This window comes from Anas acuta, chromosome 3 (genome assembly GCF_963932015.1).
Source record: "Anas acuta chromosome 3, bAnaAcu1.1, whole genome shotgun sequence".
In the NCBI taxonomy this organism is placed as follows: Eukaryota; Metazoa; Chordata; class Aves; order Anseriformes; family Anatidae; genus Anas; species Anas acuta.
The window spans coordinates 48,220,316-48,240,096 of NC_088981.1; the positions used below are offsets into that span (position 1 = coordinate 48,220,316).

At 46.6% G+C, this 19,781-nt stretch overlaps 1 protein-coding gene across 2 annotated transcripts in view; it reads right to left on the reverse strand.

The window, feature by feature from the left end:
• SLC22A3 (solute carrier family 22 member 3) overlaps positions 1–15,271 on the reverse strand; it is a 31,470-nt gene extending 16,199 nt beyond the window's left edge. Inside the window, exons 1-4 of one of the 2 annotated variants that reach the window (XM_068676978.1) lie at positions 14,587–15,271; positions 5,304–5,407; positions 3,141–3,295; positions 720–885 (exon numbers count right to left, since the gene is read on the reverse strand). In XM_068676978.1, coding sequence (XP_068533079.1) covers positions 720–885; positions 3,141–3,295; positions 5,304–5,407; positions 14,587–15,000 — 839 coding nt within the window. In that variant the 5' untranslated portion in view covers positions 15,001–15,271. Of the gene's footprint in view, positions 1–719; positions 886–3,140; positions 3,296–5,303; positions 5,408–9,924; positions 10,084–14,586 lie in introns of those variants that run through there. The other variant, XM_068676979.1, reaches the window with a different exon arrangement.
• Positions 15,272–19,781: the final 4,510 nt, after the last annotated feature.

Consider the following 19,781-nt stretch of genomic DNA (forward strand, 5'->3'; position numbering starts at 1 on the left):
GTAAAAAGAACAAGCAGACCAGGAAGCTTCTAGCTGTATCACTATAAGATAAATGCACATGTGCTCAAATATATACATACATGCATATATAAACTGAACCCAAAGCAAGACTACAGATCAGTGTTTCAGTCTCTGCTAGTCCACTGTTAAGATGACGCACAGTTTAAAAGTGCCACAGCAATGACAGACAATGTTTGAAGAAGCAGTACAACGTACAAGAAGAAAATATGAGGCTTAGTTTCTTTGCATTCAGCCCACAGGATTGCTGCAGTCCCCTGGGATGGGTGGTCACCTGGGCATAGTGCTCTGCTTTCTATTACCCCTACTGCCCAAATCATGGGAGCTACAGGGCAAGTTTGGACTGAGTACATAATTAGAAGTTAAAGTGGAAATAATGTCTGAAGGGAAAGCAGACAGGTTAAACAGATCTGGGCAAGTTAACAGAAACAGCCAGTCCTGGGCTAAGAAGCAGCAGAGCAGGGTTCTGGGAAGGACTTGGCTGATGGCAGAGACAGACCCTGAGCAGAAAAAGAAAAGTGTGTGTCTGTGATTCGCTAAAAAAAAAAAAAAAAAAAAAACATTTAGAAAGACAGAATCAACAGGTGTCTTCTTCCTAATTTACACCATCTTGCACACTAGAGACTTCGGACCACTGTGGGGGTCTCAAGGTGCTCAGGTAGCAATAGTAATAGCAACAAGAGCAATGACTGTAATGTTACCAGTAGTAGACCAGGAAAAGGAAGTTGGGCAGTGAAATGGCCAGCTGGATCCCCTGCCAAGTGGGAAGCAAGTAGGCAATGCCAGGGAGAATCATAATTCCCAGGGTGAAAAATATTTGTATCACGATCCCAATGATCCGCTGGGAAGAACCAACGATCTCTGTCACTGAGGAGATAGAAAGCCAAAATAAACAACACAGAAACAAACATAACTCAAAAGAAGAATATTAGTGGTGGAACATAAGAAAGGATTATGTGTATCAACTCACAAATCTGTCTAGCCTAGCATCTTACATTCAATTGTTTAAGTGTGTCACTGAAGTTGCCTAGGGCAAGCATGGGTGATACTTCTCCATCAACTCACTCACAGGTCTTCAGACACAGAGGTCTCTGACTGCATGTTAACTAATTAATTAAACAGGGCCAGGATAGGGTTTGAGACTGCATCATGATCATGCTCAGTGGCAAATTCTTAGCACTCTCCCTGGCACTATTTTGGCCCATGCCCCAGAGAAGGGGATCCTGTGGCAGGGGCTGCACCCAACAGTTAATATGGGCAAGACTTCTGTCAGAAAAAAGTTTAGCCCTACCATGCTTATTTGCTCTGAGGGCTGAGGTACAGCCCACAGCTTGTTTTATTTATGGCTGAAACTTTCCCTAAAGTCTGGTGGTCTAATCTGAGTACTGCAAAATGAAGAAAGAAATGTTCCTTTCTTGTAAAACTTGACCCTGTCCAGGAAGTTAATGTCATGAAACATTTTGCTGGTTAGAGCTCTTAACAACATTGTAGGATAGGACCTCACTTTAAAATTAGACAATGTTCTTGAAAATTAAGGGGAAAGCAAATTCTGGCCCTTTCACCAGACTTTGGACCTGAGCTGCTCAGCAGTGAAACTTTGGCCAGAAAACTTAAGTGTTTCTGTGAGGGGCTTGGTGGAAGCATGTTTGTACCCATGTCTCCATGATGTCCCCAGGTCTCACTGTAACCCTTTTTGTCTGGTTGCAATTCTGCTCTCACTCACTGACTACATATAGACATGTTAAAATACTATCCCAGGCCTCACAGAGTACAGTGATGGTATGCATTTTTGTGCTATATAATGATGCTTCCGCTATGTTTTGGAATATCACAGTAGATTATTGAAGGGCTGATCTTCCTTTTAAGTAAATCTGATGCATCATCCCTAGTAGGATACTCTCCTTGGTGCCATTTTATTTCATGTTCTGCAAAGGAGCTGTAAAGTCTCCCTTTTTGAACCTGGCAGTCAATCAAAATGCCATAACAATACCCTTTTCTCATGAACAGTAACTTTGTTATGAAGGAGCTTCATTGCTAAGCCATGACTATAACCTACTAAACAGTCTGGATCCCCGCTGTTTTGATGCTATTTATAAAAAAGCTTCCCTTCCTTCTCCCTTTTCAGGAGGTAATAATTTTAATGTGTACCCTGGTAGACAGTATGTCCAGCCTGGCACTGAGCAAAGCTTCCCAGCTAAAGGATGATGAACAGCCACCTAAGTGTCTGCCCTCCAAGCGTGCAAGAACAGTTAACTCCTCTGAGCATCTGTGGAAGATACTCAGACTCTGACAAAGTTAACCGTGTCTATATTTGCACATCCTGTTTGAATCCGGGTTTACTTCATGGATTTTGATCATCTTGGTGATCTTCTATGTAATTAATAATAATAAACTTTATATACACACATTCCACTCCTCCACCTCTTAACTGTTTGTTAATACCCTACCCCTCCCCATTGTCCATAGATTAGATAGCCATAAAAGCTCTCACATAACGTCAACAGAAGCATTGTATTGCTGCTGAATTGCCTACTACCAGCTGCACACAGCCACATTCAGGAGAGCAGAACCAAGGCAGATCTGAAGGACGTGGCACTCTTGCTGGGCTGCCCTTGTGCATTACTTCTTCCTCACTCTTCCCCATTGGAATTCATGAGATCAGGCAGGCAAATACATTGCTGCTCATATCTATCTCATATTTGTACTCAGCACTGAAAAGAGTTGCAGTCATTCCCAGAGGGCAATTCTGTATTAGTAAATGAGCAGATATTGCCAGGCAAGAAAACTACCTTGTTAGCTGCTAGAGGGGTCCCTGGCATGGTTTGGACTCAGGCCAGTGGCTGTTTCCCCAAATATTGAGTTCTGGCATGAGCCCAGACCAAGGATCATGCCAAGTTACATTTTGTATACAGTCACACCTTGTCTTGCAGGACAGTGCATTAGAAGAACGGACATGGCTTATTCATCATCTGCTCCCCCCAGGGCCAGTGCTTTTTCCAAGGAAAAATTATTATTATGGGCAGACATAGCTGACTCTTTGTCCTCCATCCCAGATGTTCCTAGCCAGGGGAAAAATAAAAAAAAAATAAAAAAAATAAATAAAGGAAGATAATAGCTCTCACCGATCACATAGCATGTCATCCAGGTTCCCTTGGCAAACACGCCTTGGAGAAAACGGAAGATCAGAAATACAGTGAAGTTTGGCGCGAATGCTACTATGATTCCACATATCGCATCCCCAAGGCAGGAGAGCAGGTAGATGAGGATTCTGCCATATCTGTTGAAGAAAATGAAAAGAAAGTGAAAATCAGGATAGACGTAGAGATTTTTTCTAGTCATCTCATTTTAATGTTAGATCCCAAGGTGCCTTTTTGAGACCTGCCTGGTTCCAGATGGAGGCTGCCTGAAATTTTGTACTGTTTGCCCCAGGATATGAAACTATTTTTGCTGTGGTAGTTATCCCTGTTGTGTCATCACCGATTTTAAAACTTGTGATGCTCCTTTTATTTTAGAAAACCGTTTATATTTTTGTAACTAAACTATGGCCTATACATTTCAGTTCATAATTTTGACACCACTGAAATGAGGGAAAAATTTGTCAGGGATTTCCACTTTCATAAATTAGTCTCCTAATCTTAAATACAGCCAAATCTGTGAAAACAAGTCATTTTTTCTTTAGTTACTTTATCTGATTTTCCAGTGTTTTGTTTCAGGTTAAAACCACCTGTTTTTCACGTCTGCCTAGCATTTTCAGGAATCTCGTCTTCTAGCAAACAGTGAAATAAGCAGGTGAGCTAAAGGTAAGCCATAATCCAGGAAGAAGAAAAAAAAAAAAAAAGAAAAAAAAAGATTAAAAAAAAAAAACTTCCTGTTTCCTGCAATTGTATAGCAAATGTGTCCTTGGAACACAACTAGAATTTCCATCTTGATCTCTTCTGCCATTGTTATTGTTGCCGTTTTAAGAAGAAATTGTGAAAAATTGTGAAAACTGGTGTAGCCCTTTATCATATCAAAAAGTATTAATGAGAATATGTTTGTTCGTTTTGTTCTACAGGTTTTATGAGAAGAATTGATATGGGACAAAGATCAGGGTATTTTCCATCAGGCCAATTTTGTTGAGTGCTGTCAAAGAGTGTCTAGTGGTCTGGCTGCAGCACATTCCCTGATTGCTATCAGGGTACAATGGTCGTATTTGTACTGTAATTACATTATCATTAACACACAGGTACTCCTAGACATAGTATCTTATTTTAATAATTAGCCATAATATATCTCCATTTACACAGTCTTAAGGTACCAGTAACATAACTGCACAGCTAGACACTGTGCAGCGTTATCTAAAGTTTGCCAGTGACATGGCACCTCTTCCACCTTCCCATATTACTTATTCCTATATCCCTTGGAAAACTACGGTTTTCCTTAGAAGTAGTTTTGTTTGGTAGTTTAAAATTTGTTATCTGAGATGACATTCTGGATAATCCTATAAGCATCCCTTCTAACAAAGAAATCATACTTTAAGTTAGTATTATCATTACGACAAATACCAAGGAAAAATAGAACAGTCAGATGGAATGTATTTTACAAAGAAATATGCTCTGCCAGTGAAATCATCAGTGGTGCTCTCAACCAACACATCGTTTGCCTGTCAGTAATCACCAACACAAAGCAGAAGCCAGGCTCCTTCTTTCGCTTTAAGAACAAGGTAGAGCTAGTGGAGGCATGAAGGCTCCCAGCTCTGGGGGGGGTTGCTGCCCAAGCCTGATCATCATCCATATATTTTCCTCAGCACTCATCCAGCCCTGACACAGCTAAGGACCGCATGGAGCCATGAATTCAATGGTCGGTGTATGATTCCATCATAGGAAAGGAGAGTTCCTGTACTGAGTTCACTCCTCCTCTCCTCAGGTAGCTGCTTTCTTCATCAGTGGTGCCTTTAAATGTCCTCCCATAAACACCAGTCCAGAAATCTCTTCTGAATGCCTCCGTTTCATTTCTGTGTCCTTCTGCCCTTCCTGGGTCCACATGTGCACAGAGCACATTGGAAACCACAAAAAAAAGGCTCTTTTCAGGACATTTTAAAGTCCAGGCATGATCAGGAAGCACCACTGTGTGAAGTTTCCAGCCCAAAAGGAAGTGAAGATTACTGGCTGGGTTTTGTTAACTCAGAATGGGGATATTCACCCAAAGTGAACTAAATCTCCAAAATGGTCAAACATGCTTACTGCAGATTGCTACAAGTGACTTCATCTCCCAAAAACTGAAGGACAGCAGTGCTTATACTTTACCTGTCTGCTGCATAGCCGAGGGTGAATGCACCAGCCAGAAACCCCAGATTGAGGATAGCCTGTGAGAGATCTAGCATCCAGGAGTGGCCGCACACAAGGTTATACTGTGGGAACAAGGGAGAGGCGTAAGTACTCCAGGTGGTTTATTCATCATCCCCAGAACAAGGTGTATAGAAACTGCATAGGGCCAGGCAGGAAGGGAAAGGATGGAAGGATGGGGACGGGGTTCACTGGAACTGGAGTTTTGATCACTGTGGATTCACATATAGGAACTGGGTGGTTTGGTGCAATGGAGGGTTTTTGTTGTTGTCTAAGCTCCCTGAAGAGGATGCTGAGGGTATCTGACAAACATTTCTCCTTCCCAACAGTTACCTCCCTCCTGCCTCCCTTTCTGGTCATCTCTGCTGTTTCAAATGTGTTTGTTCAACAAGTGCCAGTGGACCAGGGAAGTGCAGCAGCCTAAGCAGCTTCAGCACTCTTCAAGCCATTGTTATGATCGAGGGAAAGCTCTTCTTTGCCAAACGGATGCTGTATTTCATACATCAGTTGTCCAGATAGGGAAAAAAAATATTAGGGGAAAAAAATAAGGCAAAGCCACCACTTTGTTTAATGCAGAATAAGGGTGCACAGCTATAACTAACAAAACCTGCAGCTTAATGAAATTGTTTAATTATTTCTCTTAGTGCCTCTTGGATAAAAGCAAAAACATGTGGCTACTGAGAAAACTGAAAGCAGATCTCAAGCAATTTGGACATATTAAATATGTGCTTTTTTTGGTGTAGCTTTGCCTGACTTTTATATTCATTATACTGCAGTAGGCATAACTTCACACACTTTTTACTTTTTAACACCACATTAGATTGGTGTGTGTTTGAAGAATTCATTAGCAGGACACATCAGGCACTCAGATTTAGGTTTCATTGAGCCTGAATCTGGCTTAGTATTGGTGCCAAATGTAGTGTTTGCACTGTCACTGACAGTAACTATAACAGATTTTTGTTGTTAGTTATGATGATTTTACTGGAAGTCCAGGACGTGGGTTTGCTTGCGGGATTCTACTTTTCTTGAAGTCACAGATCTGGGAAGTTTGTGGCTGAGAACTGCAGCTTCCAGCTGGCTCTCACAACTGGCAGCAACCTGGGCCAAGGAAACCCACGGGTCCCCAGCCCGATGGATATCCCAGCCCCACCTACTGTTCACAAAGTCATGGCTTTGATGTCAGCCTCAGTGCTCCGGTGAGCCTGACTAGCCGCCTCTCAGAAAGTGAGGCCGTTAGCATTTGGCTTCCACTTCTGTAAATCTCAACCAGGGGCTGCAGAAAGTTCAGCTTCCTCTGGAAGGAATGAAACCTCTTCTCAGTTATCGTATGCAAGAGCTATTGCAGTGCTTTCCTAAAATAGCCTAGACATAGAGCAGCACATTCAGACTTCAAAAGCTGCTTAACCTCTTGCTTTTTTGAAACTATGTCAGTCCTGGCAAATCACACTAAATGATGTGGCTTTGGAAAGCAGTTTTTTGATAAGAATAACCACTAAATTAAAGCAGCAATGCAATTGACTGTGATGGCACATGTTGGGACTGTCAGAGGAGCATCTGAGGCCACTTGCAAAGGTTACCAGAGGGTTAAAAGTTAGCAACAAGAAAGTGCTGGCTTCAAAAGTGTGCTGCTGAAGTGGAACGGGGAAGGAAATGACCACATGAAGAAGTAGGCAGAGAGGGCAAACAGGAAGAGTAGCTTCAGATGAGCTCTAGGAAACCTCTCTAACCTAGCTGTACCAAGCCAGAAACCTTACAGGATGTGTGCCCAGTGTGAGACCCCCAGCCAGGGCCCATGCTGGCACTGCCATGTACACACCATAGGGACCATCTGGACAGCTGCTGGACTTGTACGTGTGAAGATGTGTATATATTGCCAGGTCAGCAGTGCCTTGGCACAGCTCCTCTGGCCAGCTAGGCCTGCATTTCAAGCACAGCAACGTGTTTGAGCTGGCAGCTGAATGCTGCTGCTCGGCTGAGCTTCAGCACAATGCAGCCACTGCTCTCACAGGACTTCAGTCTGCACCTGTGCTCCAGCTCTGAACATGATTTCACATGAAACTTCGCACCCCTTTATTCTCCTTCCAGCAGACACCTGTGGAGTCAGCCTGGACATGCCATTCCCTGAGAGAGGCAGAGAGGAGTCCTCACACATCTCTGCTGAGAATCCTCGGGAAAAACAGAGATCGAGCTCACATCCTGTGGAGCCTCTCCTGAAGGCTAAGATCAGTCCACCGCACAAACATCTTGTCAGCTCCTTGTCAGATTGAGACCTTGGAGAGAAATATCAGGCTGTGAGATTAGCAAAGAGGGCTGCATACAGGACTAGATGTTAGAACCCTCACAGACTTGCCTGAATCAGAGAGCAAAAAGTCCTCTGACACTTCTGATTGCTCCTACAGAAGATGGTCATGAGAGAAGATTCCCCCTCATAAGTCAAAACAGTCAAAGAGAAAGCAGGGAGCCAATTAAGAGCATTAAGAGCATTACTGCCTTGCCAGAAACACCCATAAATGAGTGTGAGAACAAAATTAAAAACTCATGTAATAACAGAACCACTTAAGTAATGTCAAAATGAGATGATGTTTACATGAACATCAAAATCAACAAATAAAAACAGTGTGAAGCACTTAAAGTCTGTTGTTAATTTCAAGCCCAAAACTTCTAACACCTAAAAGCTGCGTTGGAAGCATGTACTTTTGATCCTTTTTCAAGGTATATTTTTAGTCTTTAAATAATTTGATCCCTCTTCACTATAAACAGGCAGTGAATAAGCAGTCATGAAAGAGGGTTGGAGAACACGTGCCAGAAATATACAGGGAAAAATGTGCTTACTGGAGAACACTCTTTCATCTCAACATTAGTCTCAGATGACTTAGGCAACAGCTGAAACCAGCCCTTGTCTAGCAACATAGTCAATTTTTTGAATATTCTGGGAAATAAGAAAATACAGGAAACTTCTAGGAAGCTATTTGATCTTTCTGAAGGGATTAGTGATGACACACTAACCTGTACCACCTTATTCAAGCTCACTCAGGACAACACAGCAGAAAGGGAACATCACCATATACTGCATTCAGTCCCCTTAGCTCCATAGACTTGAAATTTAATTGCAAAAATATTTACTGCAGTGGGAAGGCAAAGGCAAAGGCTTTAGGTTATTTTCCCCTGCTTTGAAGCCTACTTGTTGGCACGTACAGCACTGGCTACATCTAGATCCTGTAGAAGCCTTGCCATCTCCTCATGGCAATTGTCAAGAGGTGAGCTAGCTCAGCCGGCCAGCCCAGCAAAGGGCATGTCTCCTTCTTCAGCACTGTCCTGCTCTCAGCTAGGTGCCTCACTGCACAAGTGCTCTCACCCAGCTCAGCACTGCCCACAGCTTGTCTCAGCACCCAGTGCTCTGGAGGCTTGAGCAGTAACATGAAATCCCAGGGCACACTGCCCTGCAGTGTGACTGGAAGGAGTAACACTGGTGCACTTTGCTGATCTCCAAAGCAGCAGAAAGCCACCTGAACCAGACCTCTCTGTGAGAAGGAAGAGGTTTTGCACTGGGCCTCTCTATTTCATTAGTGGAGCAGTATTTATAAAAGGAGTGGAAAGTGGTTAGGATGAAACAGAAGAAACGCTCATACGTGACCGGGAAACATAGCAGCTGTAGCAACCTCTCATTTCCCCATAGTTCTAGCAGGAAGCAAACATTTTCCATTTCACTTTGACGTAAAGACTAACATCAGATTTGCAATTCCTTATCCTTGAGAGGACTTATGCACTGAGATAGTCCCAGAATACTTCAACACACCTCTGCCTGCAGAAATTCATTGCCTTAAATGACAACATGTTATTAAAAGCTCCTCAAACATTGCACCTTTGAGTAGGAGTTTGGAAGAGCTTTTATTGTCTGTCACAATTAAATTTCAAAATGATGGGTAAAACTCTTTATTCAATAAATAGATCTACGGGGTCCATCAGTCCAATTCCAACAGCATGGGGAAAACCCACACCTGTTGAGTGGCATCCATACAAGTGGCCAAACAGAGGCTAGTTTATCTTCCCACTCCAAGTGACAAAGATTTTAGGACAGGGTTCATTGTTAAAGGAAAACTTGGGAGATGCACGCAGTAGTTCATTTGTTGCTGAGCAACTTTTCTCCCACCTCTTCCATCCTCTGGGCAGTCAAATTGTTATCTTTTGTTATCATTGAGCCTCCTAGGACATAAAGCTTTCTGTGTCGTTCCCTTTTCTCTACCCATGGCCAAAGCAAGTGGAGGTGGAGAAATATATCATCTCCTAAACAAACAGCAGCTCTCCAAAACACAATGAGAAATCTCAAGGTTCAAACCCTCAGGCAGTCTCAGCTGGCTCAACTGCAGTGACAGAAACATGACCCCATGACATAGCCCATGCAGGGAACTGCTCCAGCCCCTCTCATACAGGGAAGCTTAGAGTTTCATAAGGAATTTAGCAATTCCTTCTCTCTCTGCTCATCTGTCTGCCCTTTTCCCCTTCCCTTCACTGCTTAATAGTAATCCCTCCATGACAGTAGAAATAAGACAGGGTCCTGCTCTGCCAATGACAATTATCATACCAGATCAGCGCATGGAGGGTGAATTGTGGTCTTTATTGTGTCAGAGGAGGAGAGCAAAAGGACCAGCTGTGCTTTATCCACCCTGAGCAGCATTGCCACAGTATCCCCTGCTCTGAGGGACTGCAAGAACTCAGAGACGATCATTACTGCTCTGCTTGCAGGTTCCTCTGCAAATGTTGGCTGACCATCATTTTCTGAGACAGCTGGCAAGCAGAGAAGTGAGAAGATTTATTCACAGCAGGTGCAACAGGATATGTTTGGACGATCATTTGCCCACCTCAGACCTCACACTTCGGCAATAAGTCATTGCCAGGTCTCCAAATGACATCATCTGCAGCATGGAGACTTGCTGCAGACAGGGCACGTTGTAATCAGTCCCTTCTGCTGAGCTCCTGCCAGCCGAGCTGCTAATAAGCCCCAACTATGCCAGCTGTGCTGGAGCTGCTGATGAGCACATAGACTTTCCTCATCTTATCACCCGCCCCGCCAGAGGATCCAGCCTGCAGGTGTGACTGTAATTCATGCACATGCCTGCAGGAGTCATCATCGCCAAAAAGTGCCTGAGTAAAATATCTACCACTTCCCAGACTCTTACCTTTCACAGAGTGCTCGATATTCCCTGCTAGGACTAAGGTGCACAGTGCCAAAGCCCGGCAGTACTAAAGGTCAATGACTCAGCACAGTTTCCTGGGGGAATTAGGCTTATTGACTCCTGTGTGTCCTGTGTACATGCGGCCTTTCACTGCAAGTCTTGTAGTGATAAGCTGGTTTTGGTCAAACGAGCTGCACTGAATGCCAAACAGTATGGCAGCCCACAAAGGTAGTAGACCTTCTCAAAGGCAGTAGGGATGCTCCTCAGCAACCTCCGCAAGGCTCACCTGGCCGGGGGTGGCAGGAAGGACCCTTCAGGTGTTACAGGGTTGAGGGGAGGGGGAGCTGGGCTGCTCGCTCACTGTTCCCAGCAGGGATGGCAGAGAGAATTGGAATGGTGAAAGTGCAATAATTCATGGGTTGAGAGGAGGGCAGTTCACCAGGTGAAACAATATCTGGGCACACAAGCAAACCAAGCAAGGGATCCCCTTGCTGCTTCCCATCAGCAGGCAGGGGTTTGGCTGCTCCCAGGCCAGCAGGGCTCAGCACGCTGAGCGGCTCCTCAGGGGGACAAACACCATACTCCCAGTGTTCCCCCTTCCTCCTCCTTTGCCCCAGCTGAGCACGGTGCTTCATAACATGGGACACCCCTCTGGCCAGCCCAGGCTGTCCTGGCTGTGTCCCCCCAGTCCCTGGTGCACCCCCAGCCTCCTCGCTGGCCGGGCAGTGCCAGGAGCAGAGTCCTGGGCTCTGTGTGAGCACGGCTCTGCAACAACTGAAACGTCAGGGTGTTATCACTGCTATTTTCATCAAAACCCCAAAACGTTGCATCATACCAGCCTCTACAAAGAAAATTAACTCTATCCCAGCCAAAACCAGGACACTGATACATGCAGTGACATCTCCTGTCTTCATGGGGAGCGGCACCTGACCCCGCCATGTTAAATGGGAGCAGAGGGCCGACTAGGCTCAGTCTTCTGCTCAGACCCACCATCAGCGACAGCACCACATTGAAGGGATCTCTGCCAAGTTTCACACATAGCGTAGCCTTTGCTCATGTCTCAAAACCGCTAAACCATCCAATTTCCAGTTTGCTCAACTCTACTTCAGGCACTGCAGTGCCAGCAGGTGACTCCCACCCTGATCTGGGTGCAGAAGGACTTTCTCTCAGGGCCCATATGACATCAGAGGATTTTAAGAGGGACCCCTTAGGATCACTCTCTCTCCTGTCACTAGACTTAGCTAACTGGCTTTGCCAAGCACCGATCTTATAATAACTTCTTAATAGATTTTACTCTTCTCACACGAGGAAGAAGGAAAGCCTTGGCACGCTCCCAGCACCCCACTGTACCCCAGCACTAGGACTCGGGGCTCCCACAGCCACAGGTGTCTCAGGTACTGCTCACAAAGCAGCAGGGGCTTTTTAATCACCCTGTGTTCCCCCTTTTTCCTCTGCTTCCTTCTGCTGATGGTATTGTAAGCACCTGCTGAGCAGATAGCCGTCTAAGATGAGATAGCTGCTAGTGAGCAGCATCCTCTAGTTACACAGAAATCAGAGCAGTGACATCAGGTACTGCAATATCATTCATTTCACATCTCCTTATAAGTCAGTCCCTGCAGCCATAAGATCTAGCTTCTTTGGGGAGCTCAGGACTGCAATAGCTTGTGCTTAGGCCGTGACATGTGAAAAGTGACATCTTCTTCCAGCAAAGGTTTCACATGCCTGCAATTGCCCTCTGCCTCCCTTGCCATGCTGCAAATCCACACCAGAGCTGTGCTGGCCAGAAGCCTGGAAGATCTCCTTTGGTATCCCCTCTTCTTTTTTCTCTCCTTTTTTTTTTTTTTTTTTCTCTCTCCCTGAACATGTGCTCTTCATGTAACTCATCCTTCCCTCTAATTTTCTCTCCTTGGTCACTTGGACTGTTAATTCCGACAGACACAAAGTGCCAGAAACCTTGAGATAGTTGAAAGAAACAGAAACATTTCTGCACACACATGGACAAAGTGATGCACTTGCAAGCAGACACATAGGAAAAGAGAAGTTTGGTGATCTGATTAAGCAGAGCGCAGATCTGCGTTAATAACGCGTTATTAGATATCGAGTTACTTTTAATAGCTGATTTCAAAGCAACTGAACTGGGATGTGCATGCCACAAGTTTCCTTTTTACATAAAAGAACTGAGCCTCATGGAATGGAATTTGTCTGGCAAATGTTGCGCAACTGTAAATGAACCCAAGTGCCACAGGACGAGATGTCCCTGCCACCCCTGTCAGCCGGAGCCCCTCCAGGAGCAGTGGTGACACTTATGGGGGACCTGCTGCCCGGGTGCAGGGGACAGGCAGTCCCAGCCTCACAGTCCAGTCCTTTCTGGCTTTGCCAACGTGTCCCTTTGGGAGCAGAGGTGGGGAGCACTTCCCTGAGCATCCCCACATCTCTCCTCCCCTCCACATGGCCCTGGAGCGTCTCCTGGGACAAGGAGAGAGAGGTGCAGCTGGACAAAAGCCAGTGAACACTCAACTTTCACTCCCATTCATTACAGCAACACAAGCACTGGTTTCATTTTCTTTAAGCCATACCCAGAGGCTCAGTGCTGCTGGGAAATTACAGAGACTGTTAGATGCACCAACAGCTGCCATAAATACAGTGAGCACAACCCTTTGGGTGCAACTTGCTTTCAGCAAGGCTGAAAGGGAAAAAAAAAGTTGAAAGAAAAACTGGAAAGAAAGGGAAAAAAAAAAAAAAAAGAAGTAAAGGAATCTCCTTATTTTTTGTTTTTTAAGCTGTGACAGGAATGTCTAGTGCAGCTCACCCAGGTAAAAGACACCAGGGACCTAAAACTCTCCTGTCCCCCATCAGAGTCTCTGGCAGGCAGCAGCACAACCTCCTCACCACATCCCCACCAGCATTTGCCCTCCCAGGGGCCAAAGTTTGACACAGGCTCCCCACGAGTCTCTTACAGCCCTCATTGCAGCACAGATTTCAGCAGTGGCACACAAAAACTAGTGCAAGCACTTTGCTCCAGGGCCAGCCAGTTGTTCTTATTTATGCACAGAGTCTGCTTAAAGCTGCCCAGATCAGGTGCAGTGCTTAGGGCACGGAGTTCCTGCTCTGAAGACCCTGCAAGATGCCAGCAGGGCTGTCCTGGCTGGATGTCCTGGGGACAGGCACCGCTTTCGGCTTAGTGTTTGCTCAGGGCTTCATCTGCTGTGCCCTGCTGTGTGTCTTGGAGGGCATGGCTCTGGTGCAAGCACTGAGTTAAAAGCTAATGTGGGAGGCTCGTGAGACAGGCAGGAGCCAGAGCCCATGGCTGTACTAACACATTTTGCAGAGCACCTGGATTGTTTCCGACCCAGCCCTTCGAAACACACTTCTGTTTTTTCAGCACCACACCGGTGACACAGTTACTGTCAGGATGACCTTAAAGCACGCGCTGCTGGTGAGCAGCCCATGCCCTGGAGCCACAGCACAGCACAGCCACCGCCTGATTGCAGCCTGCACTGGTTACCTCTTAGGTCAGCATCTTAGTGGCCCTTCGGTGCCTTATAAAAAGCCACCACGTCTGCCAGCGCCTACCACCAGTGGTAACAGGCAGCCTGCAGTACTCCGGGTGAGACATTTCAGGATAAGCAGAGCGATGGCTTGGGGCACAAGTGTGTGCTTTTCTTCTTCAGAAAGCACACCCATCTCCACTGGCTCCTGTCAGACCTCAGAAGGGCAGCCAGCCACCGGTTTTCATTATTAGCCTCAGCTGCAAGGGCATCACTCTCTGTTTTAACCTGACGTCCCCCCAGTGACAGGGTGATCTCTGCGTGGGGCGTTTGGCTGGCAGAGCCACTGAGAGAGGCACCATGCGGCTCAGCTCACCTTTCCCTAGAAGCCTGACACTGACACTTGATCTTACTCATTCTCCCCGTCTGTCTACGGCTTGGACCAGAGCACACCCGCTAGGAAAAAGCAGCAGCACCCGAAGCAGCGACCCTTCCCCACACCCTGCAGCAGCAGCCCCGTTCCCCTGCCTCTATCCTGCCCTGGGACGGAGGTGCTGACAGGAGGACAGGGCTTCTCCTTACCTCGCTGATGATGGACGAGTGGGGCTGGTGGTACACCCAGCTGCCCTGGCAGGCTGCGAGCCGTGGGCTGCCCACACTGACATTGGGGCTGTGGGCGAGGGGGCTGGCACAGCTGGTGGAGGCATCCCAGGAGATGTCCAGCCGCTCACAGTTCCCGCTGGCTGAGCCGTTCACCAGGCGCAGGGACAGCAGGGTGAAGTTCTGCTCCTCTTGGAGTGACCAGTTGCATCTTTCACTTAATTCGGCTCCCCCGGGGATCCTGCACCAGTAGCTGCCCGGCGCCTGCCCCAGGAAAACCACGCTGGCGAACAGGAAGGAAAAAGTGACGCCGGTCTGGCAAAGAAGGAAAAAGACCCTTTTCTGAAACCGGCCGAATTCCCCGGCTTCCTTCAACACCTCGTCAAACGATGGCATGGTGCGAGGCGGCTCGACGTGCCCAGAGGGGTGGCAGGGCTCTCTCCCACGCCTGACGGTGGCAGCTAGCACTGGCTCCCCACGCCCGTGTGTGTGTCCTCGGTGCTCATGTGCACAGCCCCGGCACCACGAGCGGGGCCGTGGCGGGGCGAGGCAGCACCCACGGGTGCGCCCACGTCCCCGAGCACGCCCAGCCGGCCGCTCGCGGCGTGGGGCTCACAGGCAGCCCGCGAGCAGCGCGATTTAAAGCGCACGAGCATATTGAAGGAGAGGAGGGGCGTGCGTTTCCTTTTTATCCAGAATGTTAAACGGATCGTGTAATAAAACCTGTTAACTCCTTAGGGGTGGGTGAGGCACTAATGCCCGCTGCCACCCCGGCTGCGGTAAGTACATGGGCACAAGGGCAAAGCAGAGAGCTGGGTGGGAAGGAGGCCAGGGGCTGCTGCTGAAAGCAGCGGTGAGGGATGCAGCTGCTCTGCGGGGCAGCAGGGGCAGAAGGAAAGTTGTCTCAACGTGAGCCATAAAACCTTCCCTTCGGCAAGGAGAAGTGAGTACTGCGGCGACTGTTTATTTACTTTGCCAGAGCTCTGCTTCACCTCTCACCTCCCGCACAGATTTAATTCACAAGTCTTTCCTTTGTACAATGGAATTAAAGCGAGGCTCACAAACTATTCCGTCCAAAATACAGTTTTTTGGTGGCTTTTTTTTTTCAATTTGGCTCCACCTATTAATAAAAGATTTCTATATGACCTTGTTCATTTTATTTTCACAAAGTCTCCCAAATATTTAAAAGATCAATTATGAGTTTTCCCTTCTGTCCCTCAGAGTGAATGGAAAACTAGTCTTGTGCTTTTCTGTTCTGCTGTTCTTTTGAGTGAGGGGAGAAGGGAAGGGAGAGCCAAGGCTGGGGTTCATTCTGTGTGCTCATGGGCACGTCTTGTTGCCCTGAGTGAGATCAGTGGCAACCGTAGGTATTTTGCACTTTGCTCAGGATTTTAAGGTCCACAGCCCTTCTCTTCCCTTACAGGAAGGAACACAGGGCCAGCACTGATGAAGAATGTCTCCAGAAAACCCTTGTTTCTTGTTCCCTGTAGCTTTGACCATGGATGTCTATGGCTTTGGGTAGAACTCAAATTTCCAGAACAGTCAGATCCTGTCTAAGGAAGGCTCTGATCACTGTACAGGCTATCTGACATGGATTTTGTAACTGCCATGAAGACCAGTGCTGTGGTGTAAGCCTGCAAAGACGTGTGTTGCAGGGAGACAAGCTGCTGTGCTTGCATCAGAAGATGCTTTCAAGGGAATTTCTTTTGGCTCCTGGTTATGCTGTTTTGCAGTAATTGAACTTAGGGGTGATGAACATGTCACCTTTGGGTCCAGGTCTGTGTCTAACGAAAAGGGGCACAGTCTGATGGCTGGTTTTGAAAAGGAGGAGCTATTTTATCCCAGCTGGACTTAATGAGGGCTGATCATGCTGGGATGTCAAAGGTGAGGTGGCTTATCCTGACAGCTCACAGTGGCCAAGAAGGAGGTCGTCTCTGCAGGGACCTCCACAAAGACAAACAAATGGGGACAGAGCCTGATGCAGGCATCAGCGCAGCCTGTGCACTACCCTCACAGCTCCGCTTGAGGGTGTATCAAACATCCATGGCTCCTCAAGCCTTTCCCAACAAGAAATGTGGCTTTTAACCCTCTCAGGCATGGGCTCAGTTCTGAACCACGACGGCTGGTCCCCTGTCAGCCGTGTAACAGCACAGCCACGCTCAGCTTTTTACCTATTTAAGAAACCATCAGTTTCCAGTTAACCAGTGGAGCTAGACCAGACACAGTCGAGGGAGAATTTGGTCCAATGTTCAAGCATTGCTTCTGGAGCTTCTTTCTTTCCCCAGAGTACATATGGTCTAGTAGCTGGATCTCGAAATTTCATGGATCTCACCCATTATGCTCCAGTTATGCATAGCATGTGCACCACAGCCTGCCAGAAAACATAGCAGCTGAGAGAAATCAGCACTAATGTCACAGCAGTGTAAATCTGGGAATGTTCATAACATTCCCCACTGTAATTTCTCCTGGTAGATGTGAAGGTTCATTCAGCAAAGTCAGTTCAATTGTCTGGTATAGACGGTTTCAAAGTGACCTTAAGTTCGTAGTTAAGTTCATGCTAGTGTTTTCATTTCTTGCTCCAAAAACAGCTTATCAGTATTTGCCACCATATCAATGGGCTGCAAGACTCTGGTTTGTGAAAGAAATTTAAATATCCCAGTGAGAGGTGCATGAGATTATGTATTACTGTTACTCTGTAGCAAGCAATTCCCATTTTTGCTGAGGCTTTCCTGGAACTTGAACTTTGCGTGCTGCAAGAGATGAACACATCCGAGAACGGAAAGATGATGGTTTGTATACAAAGCCTGCAACTGTAGCCTCTTGAAAAAAAATGTTTTTGAGGATGGATCTTGAGGTCAAACCATATTTCTAAGCATTTTATCCTACGCGTACAGTAAAAAAATATTCTCTTTGATACTGGGAGATAAGCAAGGGAAGAAATAGCTAAGGAAAACCTTGACTGGTGAAGAAGACAGAAGCAGTAAAAATAGATGAAGAGAAGTGAACAGAAAGTGGGAAGGGGAAGAGTGGAAAGGCAGCAAGCCAGGGAAAGAGTAGAGGCAGAAGGAGCCATGAAAGGGGAGCAGAGGAGAAAGAGATATAGAAGAACAACTAGATTACAAACATAAACATCTTTAGAGCTGTCTTAAAACCCTAAATGTCACAACTATTTCAAAAACAGAATGAAAACTGTGTGGTCTAAAGGAGGAGACACATATATTCCCCATCTACTCGTGGCACTAGACTACTGTTTATACTAGCCTGGAGAGCTACCCCAATCAAACAAACCCTGGAAAGTTCCAGTTTTAGTGCAACACCCTGTATAATTGTTACCAGTACTTCAGAGAAACACTTAAAAACTTCAGTGTTCTTGTTTTGGACAACATAAGCAGTGAGGCAGTGACATCAATCAATTTGCAGACACCACCCTAGATTATAGCATTATTTCCATGATAAAATTACACAGCAAAGCACAACCTAAGTTTTGATGTCCTATGGACATATGCCTCTTGATATACGAAAGAAGGCCTGGGAGCGAGACTGACAGTCATCTACCACCATTCATGTTATGCGACTGCTTATGTGACTGCTGCTTTGTTTTGCACCAAAATTTTATCTCCCAGACAAGTTTACTACAGGCTAGACAGTCCTAAGCAGCAGGGGTGCAAACTAGTCTGTGTCACATCATCTTAGGGCCAGGAGACTGCCTACACCATCCTTTCTCCAGCCCTCCATGACAGGAGGAGTGGCTGCCTCTTTACTTGACCACAACCCTGCATTTCAGGGTTGTCTGAACCTCCACTCTCTGGTGACCCCACAGCAGAGACCACCACAACTAACTGGGCAGTAGTAGCTCAAGGCATGTTGAGAAGATCTTAATGGCAAAGCTTGGTTCAAAGCAGAAGATGGCAGGGCCTTTTTTTGTTCTTGTCCACTCACTTCACCTCCAAGAACTAGCTGCATCCCATGGGTCTGGCTGTCCTGTACAGAAAGCACTTTTATGCCATGCTGAAATGCAAAATTTTCATCTCCTTTTTATCTCCCCATCCTTTCCCTTCAAGATTTCATTTTTCTTTCCAAGAGGTGCAAATCTATTCACTGGAGTATGTCCTTTCCCAGGCCTCCAGGATCAGCTTAGCTATCTGCAGGCTAACTGTGAGACATGGGAAAGGTCAGCTCCAAACAACAGGGTTTCCACCTTTTGGCAATCCATGAAAGCAGTGTACAATGCACTATACTCCCCTCCCTCACTATTTCCATGGCCTTTAGGCTATTTTTACCGTCTTGGTTCCAAGAACAAATATAAATAAATGTAGTTCTAGGAACTGTAGAGTACAACAACCAGGGGGATCTGTACTCATCACTAGGACAGCAGCTGAAACAGCAGAGAAAAAATGGGGACACGGGGAGAAAAGGGAAAGCCCAAACAAGATAGAAAAAACAAAGCGTGAAGGGAAAAGCAAAACAGAAGCGATGAGGAACACACGGGGGGAGCAGTAGTGACCACTACGGAGACAGGCTGTATTCCTGTCACTTCGGGCAAGTGTAGACCGAATTTACAGCAGGGGAGGAAGACATCTTCTACCCCCCAGCCAGCACTCACTCCTACACCTGTAGCTTTTCCTCCTGCCACCCTGGTGCAGAGGGTGGGAGGCTGAAGGGTTTAGGTACCAAAGCTCCAGGGGAGCTCATCCCTGCTGCTGGCAGTGACAAGGGCTCCCTCCCTGCTGCACGAGGCATGCCAGGGCAGCTGCACGCTGTCCCTTTTTGCCTGCCAGAGAAGATCAGGTGCTGGGCATCTGTGTGCCCATGGATAGCGTGCACCTATATCCCATTGGCTTTAATCCTACTCTTGTGAGGGAACAAAAAGCATCACAGCTTCTCCGTGACCAACGGAAGGAAGGACAGCCAGAGGAAAAGGGATTCCTGCGCACGCATTTTTATAGTCAGTAAGTGGCTTCCCTTGTCCTTTTCCACTTCACCCGGTCACTCTGGAGATCCGCAGAGAGGCTGCACTACCTTCCTGTTCAGATAAATATGCCACGATCACAGAGTACATTTGTCAGGACTCTTGACAATGACTTTGAATAACCGAGCATTTTGGTCACAAGCCAAGACAGCCCAAGTTCAACAAAGGCTAGTTTACATGATGGAATGTGCAAGGGCTTCTCCAGAGA